The 15,835-nt window shown below is 46.7% G+C and overlaps 1 protein-coding gene and 1 long non-coding RNA gene across 6 annotated transcripts in view; both read left to right on the top strand.

Annotated features, from left to right (window-relative positions):
• LOC137418869 (galactoside alpha-(1,2)-fucosyltransferase 2-like) overlaps window positions 1-9,679 on the top strand; it is an 89,745-nt gene extending 80,066 nt beyond the window's left edge. For all 3 annotated transcript variants that reach the window (XM_078779386.1, XM_078779384.1, XM_078779385.1), the window contains exon 3: window positions 8,503-9,679. In XM_078779386.1, coding sequence (XP_078635512.1) covers window positions 8,503-9,416 — 914 coding nt within the window. In that variant the 3' untranslated portion in view covers window positions 9,417-9,679. The remainder of the gene's footprint in view (window positions 1-8,502) is intronic.
• Window positions 9,680-13,468: 3,789 nt separating this feature from the next.
• LOC144892454 (uncharacterized) lies at window positions 13,469-15,598 on the top strand. 3 transcript variants are annotated; one of them, XR_013623681.1, is made up of 4 exons: window positions 13,469-14,229; window positions 14,320-14,472; window positions 14,986-15,115; window positions 15,336-15,598. It is a non-coding gene; the product is annotated as an uncharacterized LOC144892454 (long non-coding RNA). The 3 variants fall into 3 exon arrangements; XR_013623682.1 differs by having other exon boundaries at window positions 13,473-14,229; window positions 14,349-14,472; XR_013623680.1 differs by having other exon boundaries at window positions 13,501-14,472; window positions 15,336-15,596.
• Window positions 15,599-15,835: the final 237 nt, after the last annotated feature.

Here is a 15,835-nt window from a genome sequence, read left to right as displayed (position 1 = left end):
ATTGTGGTTGGATATTGGCATCTGTGGTGCGGGTGAAAGAATGGTCTGTGGATGGGTGCATTAGTGTTGTGGAAATGGCTGGGCGTGTAGCCTGTTAGTGTGTGTAGTTGGTTGGGCACTCCACCACTGTGAGGATGTCGGCCAGGTGAGGCCGCAGGTGGGCTCTGGGAGCCGGTAGTTGTGGATGGGGCCCGAGGATCCGGAGGACGGACCCGGGTAGCCCAGTGCCAGAGGGCACCAGGGGGTGACAGAGCCAGGAGAGGGCCTTCCCCAGTTAGTTAGGTTAGGGTGAGGAGCTAGGTAAGCTCGGGTGGCAACTGCAGTGGTGGAGGTGTGCAGGTGGGTAGACCTGCCGGGAGAGCTACACGTCGCGGCCCAGAAATTGTGCGAGGGCACCGGGAGATGAATCGGGGGAGTGAGACCCCAAATTGAGAAGCACCACAGTTTGGTCAATGGGAATTGGTTTTTAGAACCCAGAGTGTAAGTTGGCCAATGGATTGGCAGGGAGAGACCCCGGGTAGTGTAAAGTTTGTTAAAGTCATTTAGAGGATAGTTAGGAAGAAGGATCTCCTCGCACCATCTGCATCCACTCACCTGAGGTGACAGGTACTCCGCACCATGCCATGTTTAATTATTTTTTACTGTGCAAATGTTTGGATTGTGAGACGCATCATGACGTGGGTGTGACATTGTGCTTTGATGTTCCATCTCTGCCTCCTTATGAGGATTGATGATGAATTTGGTGATGGCAAATTTTGAAGTAGAGGGATTGTGGCGACGAATTTGGTATAGGGGAAATATGGGGAAGACGTGACAGTAGTGATGGATTGGTAATGTGTAGATTTTTGTACATATGGGGTAAGGGCAAGGGTAGTGTAGGTGACAGGGGGGTGACGTACGGTAGGGACGAGCTTTCTCATTTCGCTCTCCGTACGCATTCCGCCTTGCATTGCCTTATTGATGTGTACCCTTGTGACCTTACCCCTCGCTCATTTGTCTTTCCCCTTTTGTCTCCCACATGACCTGTGCGCCATTGGGTGCCGAGGGGAGCGTGCGTGAGTCCTCCATTGTGCGCCCGAAATTCCCAGAACCAGCTGTCTGCATCGATGCACCACATTATGGACCACATGCCTGTGGCCGAGCACCACTTATGGACCCCATGGGTTGGGGCATGGCCCCTCTGCTGGAACCGGCCATGAGGGCCCGAAATCTTGCTGGCGGACCTTGGCCACAGGGCACCGATGCCCCACAGGTGAACCACACTAGTCGGCCCTGTGGGCCATAAATAAAATAAATAAAAAGGACACATTGGGTGCAAGTTTTAATACAAATAGGCCGCCAGTAAGCAAAGCAAAAGAATGACAACATCTGGAAGACCAAATAATAATAACCAGCAGAGGGAGCCGAAGAGCAAGAGATCACCTGCAGGGTTAGGGGTTGTTTGGTTATTTTTATTCATGAACAGTGATGACTGTGCGCCGATTGGTGCTTGGGTGCGTTTTTGGGTGCTTTCATGGTGCGTCGATGCACAGCAGACTGTCTCCCCCCCAGAAAGAACAATTACAGGTCCTGGGTTAGTCTTGTAAATAAAAGTAGCGTCAAGTGTAAATAATGCTTCCCACCGTCAGTGTGTAGTTTGAAGACCATTCCGCAATTCGGTTAACTGTGGGCGTAAGTCTGTTAGGCAGGGTGCAATGGAGCAGCGGGACACATTTATTTATGTTTTAAAACTGTCGCACTCAGGGTCAGGTTAAAAGTAGAGGTAACTACACCTACGTGTCACACTAAATAAAAGTTGTAGGCCCGGGGCGTGCCTAAGAGGAGGAGGGTGCAGTGTTGCGGAGATGAGGACTGTATTTTTTTGATTGTGTGCTGTATTATTATTATTATTGTTTATTCTGCGCCCCCCTACCTCCGGAGCTGTGTAAAGGTGAAAGGGCATCCCATAATTAGTCCACAAGCATACAAATCAGCCAAGTAATAGAATACCCCTGTTGATAGTTATCTCTTATTCTGTGTTTTAGGGTAAGGCTGTGTCTCCCATTAATTGAAGTACTCCATTGCACCAGTGAAAGAGAATAGATCCCCTTTCATTCCCATCCCCAAAATCCACATTTCCTTCACATCCCCTTTCGTCATTGCCGAGCCTCGATTGCCCATATTACATCCCCTCTCGTCATTGCTGAGCCTCGATTGCCCATATTACATCCCCTCCAAAACCACCATTGACCATGTGCTCGAGTCGGGGAAGAAAGGCGTGTCTCCACCTCGTCATAGAGGGGAAGAGGGGCGTGCCCGCCCGTCGTCATCAAGGGCGGAGCCCGAGGGTCGCGCGACCAACCAGGGCCGAGGTGAGCACCCCGATGGGCGTGTCCAAAAGGCCGGCGGCTTAAGCGCCGGAGGCGTTATAAAGGCGCGCACGCAGTAAGCAAGTGGGTCGGTTGCCAAAGAGTGTTGGTCGTGAGTGGAGGGTCAGTCAGTGGTTGCGTTGGTTGCGGTGAGGAGTCGGTGGCAAAGAGTGAGTGGACCAAGAACGAGTTGAGGGTTTGGACCAGACGAGTCGGACAAGGCCTGGCAAAGCACGCGACGTCCACAGTAGCCACAACAGCAGCTTGGGGGCCTGAACGGCGGTTTGGAGCAGGGCCGTAAAGGAACGGCGGCTGCTAAACACGCCGGTTGAGCTGCGGGACCCCCTTGGACTTTCCTCTCCCTCCAGCCATCCACCTCCTGCCAGTCCATCCTTCTTGTGTACGTGAGTTTGTTCTGTTTGTTCTGTCCTGGGTTAATTAAGCTGGTATAAGTTAATAATTGCACTGTGTCTCTGATCCTTCTGTATATTATTTTATTATCTTTCCTTCTCCTTGGTTACTTTGAGCATGTAAATAGTAGGAATAAATTTAGTGGTATTTCCAACCTTTTTGTCTTCTTCTTCTTCTTCTTCACATCCGTGTCGCCTTTGTCTTTTCCCTATTGACTAGCTGCGGTGCGATCCGGCTAACGTTTGGGTGAAATCGGGTTCTAAGCAGGGAGTAACTGTTCGGTCGCGGAGCCTTCGCTCGGCAAAGTAACATCTTTAATCCGCGTCTGTAACAGTATATATATATATATATTTTTTTTTTTGGTATACAGGATCGAGGCTCGTGAAAGAGCTAACATGAATTACACAAAAAGTCAAACAGACACACAAAACATATAATAAGGGTAGAGGTAGACAAGACGGGGAGAGAAGGGGAAGCACACAAACACAACATTTGAGAGCAGAGACATCGGGAGATCTGTGCGAGGGCTTGGGGGGGGGGGAGGCGTGGGAAGGGGGGAGGGGTGGGAGAAGTATAAAACACAAGGACACTGCAAGGACTTCCAGGAAGGAAGTTGGTTTGAAGTTATGGAGGTGGAAGGTATAGAAGCAAAAGGTCTGAAGGTAAATATCGGAAAGACGAAGGTGATGGCAAGTAGTAAAGCATGTGGTGAGGTGGAAAAAACTTGGAAGTTGGCCGTGTGCTGTGAACAGGAATGGTGTCGGAGTGAACTCCATTCAATGTACAATGTGCGCTGAGTGGATTCATCAAAAATGTAGTGGTCTGAGAGGCTCAAAACCAGTGTGGCAGCTACATCCAAGTGTAAGGTGTGCACAGAGGGAGCTGCAGATGGAGGAAATGTTGAGTTGGATCTTGGAGACGGCATGAAGCTGGAAGGTGTGAAAACATTTTGCTACCTAGGAGACATTCTGAATGTAGAAGGTGGATCAGACTCGGCAATGGTTGCTAGAGTGAGATGTGCATGGAAGAAGTTTCAGGAACTGAGTGGCTTGCTGACGAGGAGGGGAGTGTCGTTGAAGCTGAAGGGAAAGGTGTATGCTGCATGTGTGAGAGTGTTGTGATTTATGGGAGCGAGACATGGGTAATGAACTTAGAGTGTTACGGATTCGTCACTTCCGTCTTTGTGGTTTTCATCTACTTGAAGCATTTTTAGTTTCATGTACTACTCGTATTATTGTTACGGTTTCAGTGTGAAATGGAGATAACTGTTTTCAAAGGTAAAAAATAGTCTCCGAAGAAACACGAAATGGGTTTTTTTGGGGTTTTTTTTTTTGTATACAAGATCGAGGCTCGTGAAAGAGCGAACATTAATCACACAGGAAGACAAACAGACACATACAACAAATAACATCGGGAGCGGTAGACAAGATGGGGAGAGAGGGGGAAGGACACAAACACAACATTTGAGAGCAGGGACCGAGAGACATGGAGACATCGAGAGAACTGTGGGAGGGAGAGGGCTTTGGGGGGGGAGTCATGTGAAGGAGGGGGGTGGGAGAGGTATAAAACATATGGACACTGCCAGGACTTCCAGGAAAGAAGTTGGAATTTCAAACAAGGTGGATCTGGGGTGAATTAGTGGGGGTAGAAAAGATCAAGGTTTTGGCTCAAGGGTGAAGGAGAAACCGGAAGAAGAAGAAGAGGCGGGCGTGAGGATCAAGTGAGATTGGGGAAGAAAGGCCTATCTGCTTCGTGGTGTCGAGCTGACCTTGTGGACATTGGTTGCGAGCGAATATTGGTTTCCCGGGAAAGGGATTCCCATGACGGGGATTCCCGTGACAGTGTCGTTATTGCTGTTGCAAATAAACCTGCGTTACGGGTTTTGGTTTCGAGAGTGAATCATTGTTGGAGGGCAAGCTGACGCCTCCATTATCGGCCGGTCAGCCATTTCACCTCGTACCAGCCATTGGCCTGGTTCCCGTGTGTGTCGTGGATTTTCCCTGGAGCGATCTCCGCTTGGGAACTGCTGATCGTTCATGTCAGCTTCATTGTCTGGTGAACGGAAGGTGTGAATTCCCAATCACCTTGTGGTTGAACTATTACCGGACAGACGTCGGACTGGCCTCTCATCAAGCGGCTCTTCTGCAGTGTTGGCTGTCAGCCGTCCTGGGTTCAGGTCTCAGTACGACCTTTTATTGTGATCACTGGAGCGGGGATCGACCTTGGCCTGGTGGCGTGACACAGTGACTTTGGGGAATGTTACAGTTCACTCACATTGGAGTACTGTGAGTTATTGATTCAGGAATATATTGGTGGTACCATCATAGGAATTGCATGGTTTATGATGTGCAAGTGAGAGTTTCCTTGTACTTGCGTTAGGGCAAAGGGGGGCATTAAGCTCCAGGGGGCATTAGGCTCCACTACACAAAGGGGGGCATTAGGCTCCAGGGGGCATTAAGCTCCAGGGGGCATTAGGCTCCACTACATTGTAAATGCATTATATTTTTTTCATGATACACCAGCCATGTTCTCAAGTTTTTTTTTTTGTTTTTTTTGTTGTATACAGAGTCGAGGCTCGTGAAAGAGCGAACATTTATCAAACAAACAAATCAAACAAACAAGCAAACAAAGTATATAAAAAGGGGAGCGGTCGACAAGATGGGGCGAGAAGGGGAGGAAGCACACAAACACAACATTTGAGAGCAGGGACATCGGGAGATGTTTTTGGAGGGAGAGGGCCTGGGGGGAGGCAGGATAGGTATAAAATGCAAGGACACCAAGGACTTCCAGGAAAGAAGTCAAAAGTCACCTCAAAAAAGTGGATTTGGGGTGAAATTAGCGGGGGTAGAAAAGATCAAGGTTTTGGTTTGGGGAAGATAAGAGATGGTGGTGAACAGCCGTTTTAAAGACCTGGAGGGAGGAGTGGGATTGAAGAGAGTGAGGGAGTTTGTTCCAGAGGCGGGAGAAAAGAGGAATGAAGGAGTGAAGGTGAGCAGAGAGTCTTGAGTTTGGCAGTTTAACCATAAGAGGGTTGCAGGCAGATCTTGTGCGACCTGCAGGAATATTTGAGGGACAGAGCCCAGAGAGAGCTGGAGGAGCAAGGCCGGAGAGGAGTCGATAGAAGACGGAAAGACCACCAACCTGCCTGCAGTGATTAAGTGAAAGGCCCTCGGAGATAGCGTCATCGCGGGAGATTCCAATGATTCTGAACGCTTTGGTTTCAACAGCGTGAAGACGAGCTAGGTGTTAGGCAGGAGCACCAGCCCAGAGGGGAGAGCAGTACTCCATTGAGCTGCAGATGAAAGCCTTGTATGTCGTGAGGAGCTCAGGTGTGCCAAGGAAGGACTTCGCACGACGAAGGATGCCCAGTCGGCGACTGGCTTTGGAGGCCAGCTTGGAAATATGGTTTTCCCAGGAAAGATCATGGCAGATAGTGAGACCCAAAAGCTTGAGTGACAGAACTTCTTGGAGAGGATTATTCAGAAAGTAGATGGGAGGGTTGTCCAGTCGGTCTTTTCGGAGAGACATCGTAAGAGTGTGAGAATTGTCAGGATTGAAAGACATGTTCCACTTGTTTGCCCAGTCTGTGATTTTGTCCAGGTCTGCAGAGAGTGAGGAGGCTGCAGACTGCCGATCTGAGGGATGAGGAATGGAGCGGCAGAGAGTGGAGTCATCAGCAAAGAGATAGAGAGGATTTTCAAGAGAGTCAGAGAGATCATTGATGAAGACCAGAAAAAGCACAGGGCCCAGAACACTGCCTTGGGGAACTCCAGCCTGAACAGGAAGAGGAGATGAGAGAAACCCATTCAGGGCCACACGTTGACTACGACTAGAGAGGAAGTCCGCCAGCCATGCGTGGAGATTTCCATGGATACCAAAGGAGGAGAGTTTGGTGAGCAGAGCGGGGTGCCAGACCATATCGAAGGCACGTGATATGTCGAGGGAGACAGCTCTAATTTCCTGTTTGGCATTGAGGACCTCCATCCATTGTTGAGACAGCAGAAGCAGCATGTCCAGAGTAGAGTGACCTGGTCTGAAATCAAATTGATGATCAGAGATCAAGCCATTGGAGAAGAGGAAAGATTTCATATCCGAAGCAATGATGGATTCCATGACTTTGCTGATAATTGGGAGATGGCTGATTGGTCTGTAGTTGCTAGGATCTGTTTTTGCACCTTTTTTGTGCAAAGCGGTGATGTTGGCTGATTTCCAAGCAGATGGCAGTTGACCTTGAGCAAAAGAGAGGGTGAAGAGAACAGAGAGAGGGAGTGAAAGAGCGGAAGAACAGGATTTTAGGACCCGTGGGCTGATGCCATCAGGTCCAGTTGCAGAATCAGAGTCGAGGGTTGACAGAAACTTTTCCACCTTGTCAGGCGGAAAGGACACGGAGTCCAGGAGCAGCTGGGTACGACTGGGTATGGTAGGTACAGAGAGGGATGGGTTTGGGACACAAGATTTAGAGGCAAACACAGAGTTGAGGCATTCAGCTTTTTGACGTGCGGAGTCAGCTGTGTAGCCGTTTGAGGTAAGGGAGGGGATGGAGGGGGAACAAACACCAGAAACCGATTTGACCAGACGCCACCAGGATTTGGAAGAGGGAGACAGATAAGAGAGTTTGGTCTTGAGAACGGAGAGATATTGTTTCCTGGCTCTCCTGAGGGTGGACACACACATGTTTCGGGCTTTGTGAAAGGAAATGAGATTTCCTTCCGTTGGATTTGCTTTCCAGGAGACGAAGGCAAGTTGTTTCTGGGCAACAGTGACTCAAGAACCAATCAGAATGAGTTTTTCTTGTACAGGAAGTTATTATAAAATGCATTTACAATGTAGTGGAGCCTAATGCCCCCTGGAGCTTAATGCCCCCCTTTGTGTCGTGGAGCCTAATGCCCCCTGGAGCTTAATGTCCCCCTTTGCCCTAAGTGTTAATATTGTGTGAGTTTGAATACAATAATTGGTTTTGTATCAATTGCTTGGTGTGGTTCTACCATTGCTCATTGGGTACACCCACATAATAGCACATCTTTCTGCCCTGACTCCTTTCGGGGCTCGGAGGTACACCGTGACCGGGGTTTGGGGAGGAGCATGTAACAAGAGCAGCAATGAAGGCTGGAAAGGGTGGAAATGCGAATGGTTCGGTGGATGTGCAGAGTATCGTTGAGAGAGAGGAAGACAAATAATGAATTGCGAAATATGATGGGAATAGAGCCTGTGATTGATGCTGTGAAGAGGAACAGGTTGAGATGGTTTGGTCATGTGTTGAGGAAGGATGAAAGTGACTGGTTGAGAAGAGTGATGGAAATGAATGTAGAAGGAAGTAGAGGACGGGGAAGACCGAGAAAGACTTGGCTAAAGATGGTGGAAGAAGAAATGCGGGTAAGGGGGTTAACAAGTAGAGATGCAGAAAATAGGGCAAAATGGAGAAGATTGTCATGGGGCCCGCAAGGCTAACCCCGCTTGAGTAGGGGAAATGGCTTTAAAATGCATATTGTTGTTGTGAATTTGTTTTATACCGTGTACACCTTCCCCCATCCCCCAGCCCTCTCCCTTCCACAGATCTGACGATGTCACCTGGTCTCTACTGTTGTTGTCCTTGTGTGCTTCCCCCCCTCTCTCTCTATATTGTCTCCCACTCCCTTTATTACATGTTTTATGTGCACGTTTATGATTTTGTTGAATGTTAGCTCTTACATGATCTTGTATACAAAAAAGAAAGTGTCTTTTTTAATCCCACGTTTTCTTTCAGTGCCATGGCGTAGAAATACGAGCTTCAAGAACTCCATGCTGCACCCACTGCCTGGAGTGTGGATTTCATCAACAATTGGACGACTTGGAAACCAGATGGGTGCATATGCAGCACTTTATGGACTTGCACAAATGAATGGACGTCAAGCGTATCTGTCAGTTAATTCAGCCAATGAACTGGGAGCAATTTTTCAGCTGACACTACCGAGGTTACCTGAGAACGAGAACAAGGATTTTAACAATTTCTTGCTCCATGATTGGATGGAGGAATCGTATGAACATATCTCCCCAATGCGTGTTCATTTGACAGGGTATCTAAACTCCTGGACATTCTATGACCGCTACCGCGATGCAATTCTTCGGGAATTCACATTCCGCCCGGTGATTCGTGAAACAGCAGACACATTCCTCAGGAGTGTTGCAGCAAAAAGCAGTAGCCAACTCTCAGGTGCTAATATGACTTTTGTAGGTGTGCATGTACGAAGAGGAGACTACGTGAGGATTATGCCAAATGTATGGAAAGGTGTCGTAGCAGATGCACAGTACTTAATCAAGGCAATGACGCACATGCGCGGGCGCCACCCTGACGCTGTGTTTGTGGTGGCGAGTGATGATGTAACGTGGTGTCGTCAAAACATCAACGTATCACGAGGAGATGTGTACTTTGCAGCTGATGGCATCCCTAACGCAAGCCCAGGACAGGACCTTGCAGTCCTGGCGGCCTGTAATCACACCATAATGACAATTGGAACTTTCGGGTTTTGGGCTGGGTACCTATCAGGTGGTGATGTCATATACATGGACAAATATGTCATGCCAAATTCACCATTTTTTAAAGTTTTTCGGTATGAAGCTTTTTACCTCCCTCATTGGAAAGGTATCCCAGCCAATTCATCAGCTATCAAAAATGATTGAAGTGCAGTATTGCATATTCAGGTTCTTGTGATCACCCCGATTAACTTGAGTCAAATTCTCGATTTATTTATTTTAATACAACAACGAGCCTCATGGAAGAGCAAAGTTTAACTTTTGGTGACATCATGTTGTGTTCACCACCATCATCTGTGCTTTTATGCTTGTGTTCTGGTTGATCGAGGGATTTACAGTACCAGGATAGTGGGAAGAAGGATGAGCGGGTTATATACAGTTGCTTTTTGAATAAACAGAATTGACTGGGAATCGGACACTTCGGACGTCTTTTCTTCCACACTAAAAAATGACAGTGGCAGCCATGAGCTATGTTGACATCCATGAAGTTTCACGGGTGTCTCATCTGGGTTTGATTCCCGATCTGCCTTTCAACTGTCGGATTAGTGGGTTTTTTTCCTCTACATAGTCGAGGCTTGCAGAAGTGATTGAATTAGTACAATGAATGGGCATCCTGAACAAACAACAATTTTTTTGCTCTGACCTACAAAAGGACATGGCAACAGTGGTTTATTATAGGAAAAAAAAACAACTATCTAACAGAAAACGATGATCACGTATCAGTGCGTTAGAATCCCAACAATCGCAGATTCGCACTTTGCAGAACCCAACTATTCGAGGTATAGAAAATGTGAACTGTTTCTACCTTCACGGGTCCTCGTGCTCCAGATACTCACGGTTTATGTTGGCACACATAATTCCCCCCACCACCATCTCGCACAAACATCTCCCATAAACAATGGTCACACTGCCCCCCTCCTCCATCTACCTACAATTCCCTTACTGATAATCCCCTACCCACAATCCCCTGCACGGGTCAGTCTGCACAGCGTGTCCTGGGTATTACTCGTTGTTCTTCTGCCGCAGTCTTGACCTGCTGTGATTCCTCGAGCTCATGAACTTTTGTGCTCATTGTTTCAAATCGACCATGGGTCTTAAGCGTAGGAGTCATGCAGGAGATGCGTCTACTCCCAAGAGGGAGAAAAAGTGTTGAGCTTGAGCCAGAAAGTGGAGCTGCTTAACCAATTAGAAAGGGGTGAGAGTGCGGCCTCTGTGAGCAGATGTTATGGTGTGAACGAGTCCACTGTTCGGGACATGAAGAAAAACGAGAAGGCGATTTGTGAAAGTGTCATAGGTAGCGCAGCACCCAGTGCCAAAGTCGTTACACAGACCAAGGACATCCATATTGAGAAAATTGAGAAGGCATTGAATGCATGGCTTGAGGACAATGTGCAGAAAAAGGTTCCTTTAAGTGGACCTATCATTTGTGAAAAGGCAAAGCGCATGTATGGTCATCTGGTTAGTGAGGGTGGTGTTGATAATACAAGTGGTGCGGCTGGTGATGTGGGTGGTGCTGCTATTATGAGTGAAGCAAGCATGAGCGATGCGGGTACAAGTGGCCTCAGCCCCTTTCAAGCTAGATGAGGGATGGTTTGACCGCTTCAAGAAGTCCTACAACCTCCACAATGTGAAGATCACAGGTGAGCATACCTCAGCAGACCATGAGGCAGCTGCAACTTTCCCTGCTCAACCCGCACAGCTGATTGCAGAGAAGGGCTATCTACAAGAGCAGTTCTTAAATGCTGATGAGAAGAAACACTGGGAGAAAATTCCCACAGGAACTTTCATCTCCAAGTCAGAGAGGACAGCATCGGGGTTCAAGGCTGCAAAGGCCGGGTATCTCTTCTCCTCTGCGCCAACGCCAAACGGGACTGCATGATGAAGCCAATGATGCGGCAACGTACCCTGAACACGCGTGCCCTCAATGACAAAAACAAACACACTCTGCCCGCATTTTGAGGGCCAACACAAAGGCATGGGTAACAACTGCCATATTCATGGATTGGTTCCATAACTGTTTTGTCCCTCAAGTGGAGAGGTACCTGGCAGAAAAGGACCTCGACTTCAAGGTCTTCCTAGTGGACAACACCCTAGACCACCCAGAGGAGCTGAAGGTGGCCCATCCCAATGTGGAAATCAACTTCCTTCCACCCAACACCACCTTCCTAATCCAACCACAAGATCAAGGGGTAGTTGCCACTTTCAAAACTTATACCCGCCGCACCTTCCATCGCATCTTGGAGGCTATGGAGTTCGACCCCGAACTTAGCGTCAGGAAATGTTGGCAGGACTTCAACATAGCCCACTGCATCAGCTCCATCAAACATGCCTAAAACAGAATATTGTTATGTCGGTAGGGTAAAGCAATATCTAGAGTCAGGTAGATCTGAATAGGTAACATGCTTTGACTGTCGCGATAGGGAATCTACCTGTAATAAGTGCCATGTGTAGTCCGGTTTGTTGGGTTAAGATGTATACCTGTGAACATACCATGATGTTCGAGTGTTAGATAGTGTAGGGATTAAGAATAAACCCCTGTGTGTCACAACTGGTAATCAAACCTTTGTCCCTTATGGCAATGCACACCAACATAGACACTTGGACAGGCCCTTAGCGCAACATTAAAGAATTCCCTTCCCTGACAAGGACTTCGGAAGAGAACAGGCAAGAGGCCAGTTCGGGGCACCGCCGCATGGGCCGCATCACCGCAGGCCGCATGGGCCGCAGCCAGCTACACCTCTGGCAGGCCTAGGAAAATAGAGTGCCACGAGCTATCACCATGCTACAGGCCTGTGATTGGTCGGCGCGGTGGGCGTGAACCTTCAGCCAACGAGTGCGGGAGGCGCGAAGCTGGAAGGTTCGGTGGAGGGCGCTGGTTGGTGGCGCGCCAAGGCTGACGTCACCGCCGCAAGGTTATATGAGGGCGCGCCGAACGATATTTGCGGTCTTGCACATCCGGCTCTTCTTGCTTGCGCAGCATGTCTGTCTTGCACATCGAGCAGTTCTCTCTTGTGCAGCACGTCCCTCTGGCCCTCTTGCATGTCCAGCTCGAACCCTTGTGCTTTCTGGTTGTCTCGGTGTGTTAGAAGCTCTGCGCTTCCCTGCTTGGTCTTGGGAGGTCCCTGGTGGTCATTGGCTCGACAACTGCGTGGTGCTCGGAGCGATGCTCGGTGCTTTGGAGCTTAGAGTGGTGCACGGACCTTCTGGTGTGCAATCGATTGGAGCTTGGAGCGAGGCCTGGTGGCGCGCGAGCGGGGCCGAACGGAGCCGTGTTTGGACGGCAGACAATACAAGATGACAGACAAGATAAGGCCGCACCCACGGAACATTTTGCATTACACGACGAGACAATTATTTTAGTAATTCATTCCTGTGTCCTGTTGTTGAGTCTGGTGTGTGGGATCCCAATTAGGATTTAGTTTAATTGATTGCCGTCGCGTTTCATTGTATCGGGTCCGTGAATAAATCTCTATTTTCGTACATGAAATCTTGTGGTTGTTCGGTTCATTAATTTCCCTGCAGGATCGAAGCCGTGGTCGGCACGCTCCAGGTAAGTGCTTTTGCCGCAGCTTTCCACTTCCCTTTCTCTTCCCGCACTGCATAAGTAAAATCCGTGTTTGGTCGTCGCCTCAAGTAAGTCCGTTTTGGTCCATCCACGAGCCCTGGTATTAACCGAAGGGTCCGCGCGACAATATCTTCACGTTCTTGTGTTAAATATGAGAAACAACCACATATAATCTGTGTTGGCTAATAAGTCATAATTTGAGTTTCTGCCTGTTTTTGCGTTACAAGAAGAAGATTTGAGTCAAATCCCAGTCCAGAGATGCATTTTTTCAACATATATTCCCCACTGCATTTCCATCTTCTCATATATAAACCAACATCACCAAAAAAATTCCTTTTAAAGGATAATAAATGATATATAAATACAACCCATAACATTTGTAAACTAAAACGACACTTCGACGTCACGACGTCAACAGATATGCAAGTAGTGTAATAATGTTGCTTCTGGGACACCTCCGTTTAACATGGGAAATCCCTATCTAATGTCATTTAACCCCTTGTCTTTTTCAAAAATCATAAACACCTCTATTTCTCCCACCCTCATCTTTATGAACCTTTTGTCTGTAGTACCTATCCTTAATGTTGTTCATTAGACCACTCAAACACTACAAATATTTGTTTTCTCTTATAGACCTATCATCCTTCTTCTACATATCATCTGGCAGATTAATCTTTGACCCACTCAAACATTGACCCATTCACTTCCATATTAATTCTTTCCCTCCCTCATTGCCCCTAAACACCTATATTTCTCTCACCCTGTTCTTTACGAACCTTCTAACCTTTTGACATGTTATCCTTATTCATTAGACCACTTAAACACCTGTGATCCTTCTGACCTCATGGACCTTTTAACCTTTTACTCTTAATATCATCTGGTGAATATAACCCACTCAAACAACGACCCTACAAATATTTGTTTATGCGTGGGAAATAATTTAATTCTCCTACAACTCTCCTCACCGTCTCATCCAACTCACCGGTATTTAAATTAATTCTCTTATTTGTTTTGTGAACTTTTTTACCAGTTGCCTTTTCAATTATACTTATTTGATATTTTTTACATTCATTTTGTTTTCCATTTATATACCACTCGAACCTTTTCTAATTAATAGCTCACTGTTAGGCTCATGCTCACTCGAACCACATACCTTGAGAAATGACGTTGTTTCACTTGGATAACTTCCAAGGAATTCTCTTTGTCTTGTTTCCTGTTTTTCACAAACACACGCCCTCAGTTTCCAAAAGCTGACAAGCACTTCAGTTCCCCGAAATACATTTTGTTCATTATAAAAAGAGAGGTCTCCGAATGGGACATTTAAACATTGTGAACGAAGATGAGCTTGTCTTATTCCAGTCTTTCCTCTGATGAAGAATACTCGCCAGGACATTGGTAAGTTCATTTGGTATTAAACACTGTTAATGAGAGCTTTGTATGTGATTAATTATACAACTAATAATTTATTTTTCCTATTCATTGCAGCAATTCAAATATTGTAAATATCCTGGCAGAATTTCAAGTTGTTTCTCAAGAGTTCCACAACGAACTGAATACGGGTTTGAATAACCTACCTCCGAGATGGTGGGCTCAGAATGAATTCAATGTTTCACCGTTCTTAGAAAATTCACGTGAAAGGTATGATAGAAAATAAAAAACGAGAGGTGTGTGCATGTGTGTGTGCATGTGTGTGTGTGTATGTGTATGTGTGTGCATGTGTGTCTGTGATTAAAATAGAGAGATCGAATTGTGAGGAACAGAAATGAAAAAATGAGATTGTGTGTGTGTGTGTGTGTGTGTGTGTATGTGTATGTGTGTGCATGTGTGTCTGTGATTAAAATAGAGAGATCGAATTGTGAGGAACAGAAATGAAAAAATGAGATTGTGTGTGTGTGTGTGTGTGTGTATGTGTATGTGTGTGCATGTGTGTCTGTGATTAAAATAGAGAGATCGAATTGTGAGGAACAGAAATGAAAAAATGAGATTGTGTGTGTGTGTGTGTGTGTGTATGTGTGTGTGTGTGTATGTGTGTGTGTATGTGTGTGTGTATGTATCTGTGAATGTGTGTGTGTGTGTGTGTGTGCGTGTGTGTGATGTTTTGTCAGGCTTACTTCAGCATATAATAGTAATTTCTCCTTATTTTGTTTGCAGTATTAACCTCGAAGACCAAAATTTTGAGTGGGATGATTTTGATTCCCCAAGGAGTGGTTATTTCCTACCAACCTGTGAACCTCTACATTTTCAACTCAACGATCTTGACGCTAAGCTGGATTTTTTCGAGGTAAGCATGTGTGTACGTGTGTGTGGTTCACCGTTTATAATAGGTACACCATATCCCTGCGCATCGTAAGAGGTGATTCAGGGTTGGTGTCAGGAAGGGCATCCGACCCTATATTAATAATAATAATAATAATACATTTATTTTGTATAGCGCTTTTCAAGACGCTTTGACATGGAACATAAATATGAAATAAATATCTCTCCCCTCTTGTCTTTAATAGAAAGAGATTCAAAACCTGAAGACATCTGCTGAACCAACCTTTGACTTGTGCTGGGAAGAAATTGATGACTTATGCTGGGGAGAAGTTGAATGTATACCTCAAGAAAAATGTTTTAATAATATAAAGATTTTAATGTTTTCAATATTTATATATATTTGTTTTGTTTACAATTATTTAATTATTAATTACAAAAAGAGAATAAAGGAGGGAACGGGGAGGTGCACCCCTGCCAAAGACCCTTCACCCCCCTCATCCCACCCCTCCCCTCCCCTTGTGTGTGTGGGGAAGGTGGGGGTGGGATGAGGGGGGTGAAGGGTCAAGGGTGGGGGTGCACGGAGGGTGGGGGATGATGGGTGTGGTCTGTGTGGGCGGGGTCTGTGTGGGCGGGGTCTGTGTGGGCGGGGTCTGTGTGGGCGTGGTCTGTGTGGGTGTGGCTTATGATTTTAATTTATTTAAATTTTTTTTTATTACCACTAATTAAATTAGCTAATCTGGGTGGG

Source organism: Myxine glutinosa, chromosome 5 (genome assembly GCF_964187855.1).
Source record: "Myxine glutinosa chromosome 5, kmMyxGlut1.1, whole genome shotgun sequence".
NCBI classification, from domain to species: domain Eukaryota; kingdom Metazoa; phylum Chordata; class Myxini; order Myxiniformes; family Myxinidae; genus Myxine; species Myxine glutinosa.
The sequence above is the reverse complement of the archived record's forward strand: the minus strand, read 5'-3'. Positions and strand labels throughout refer to the sequence as shown.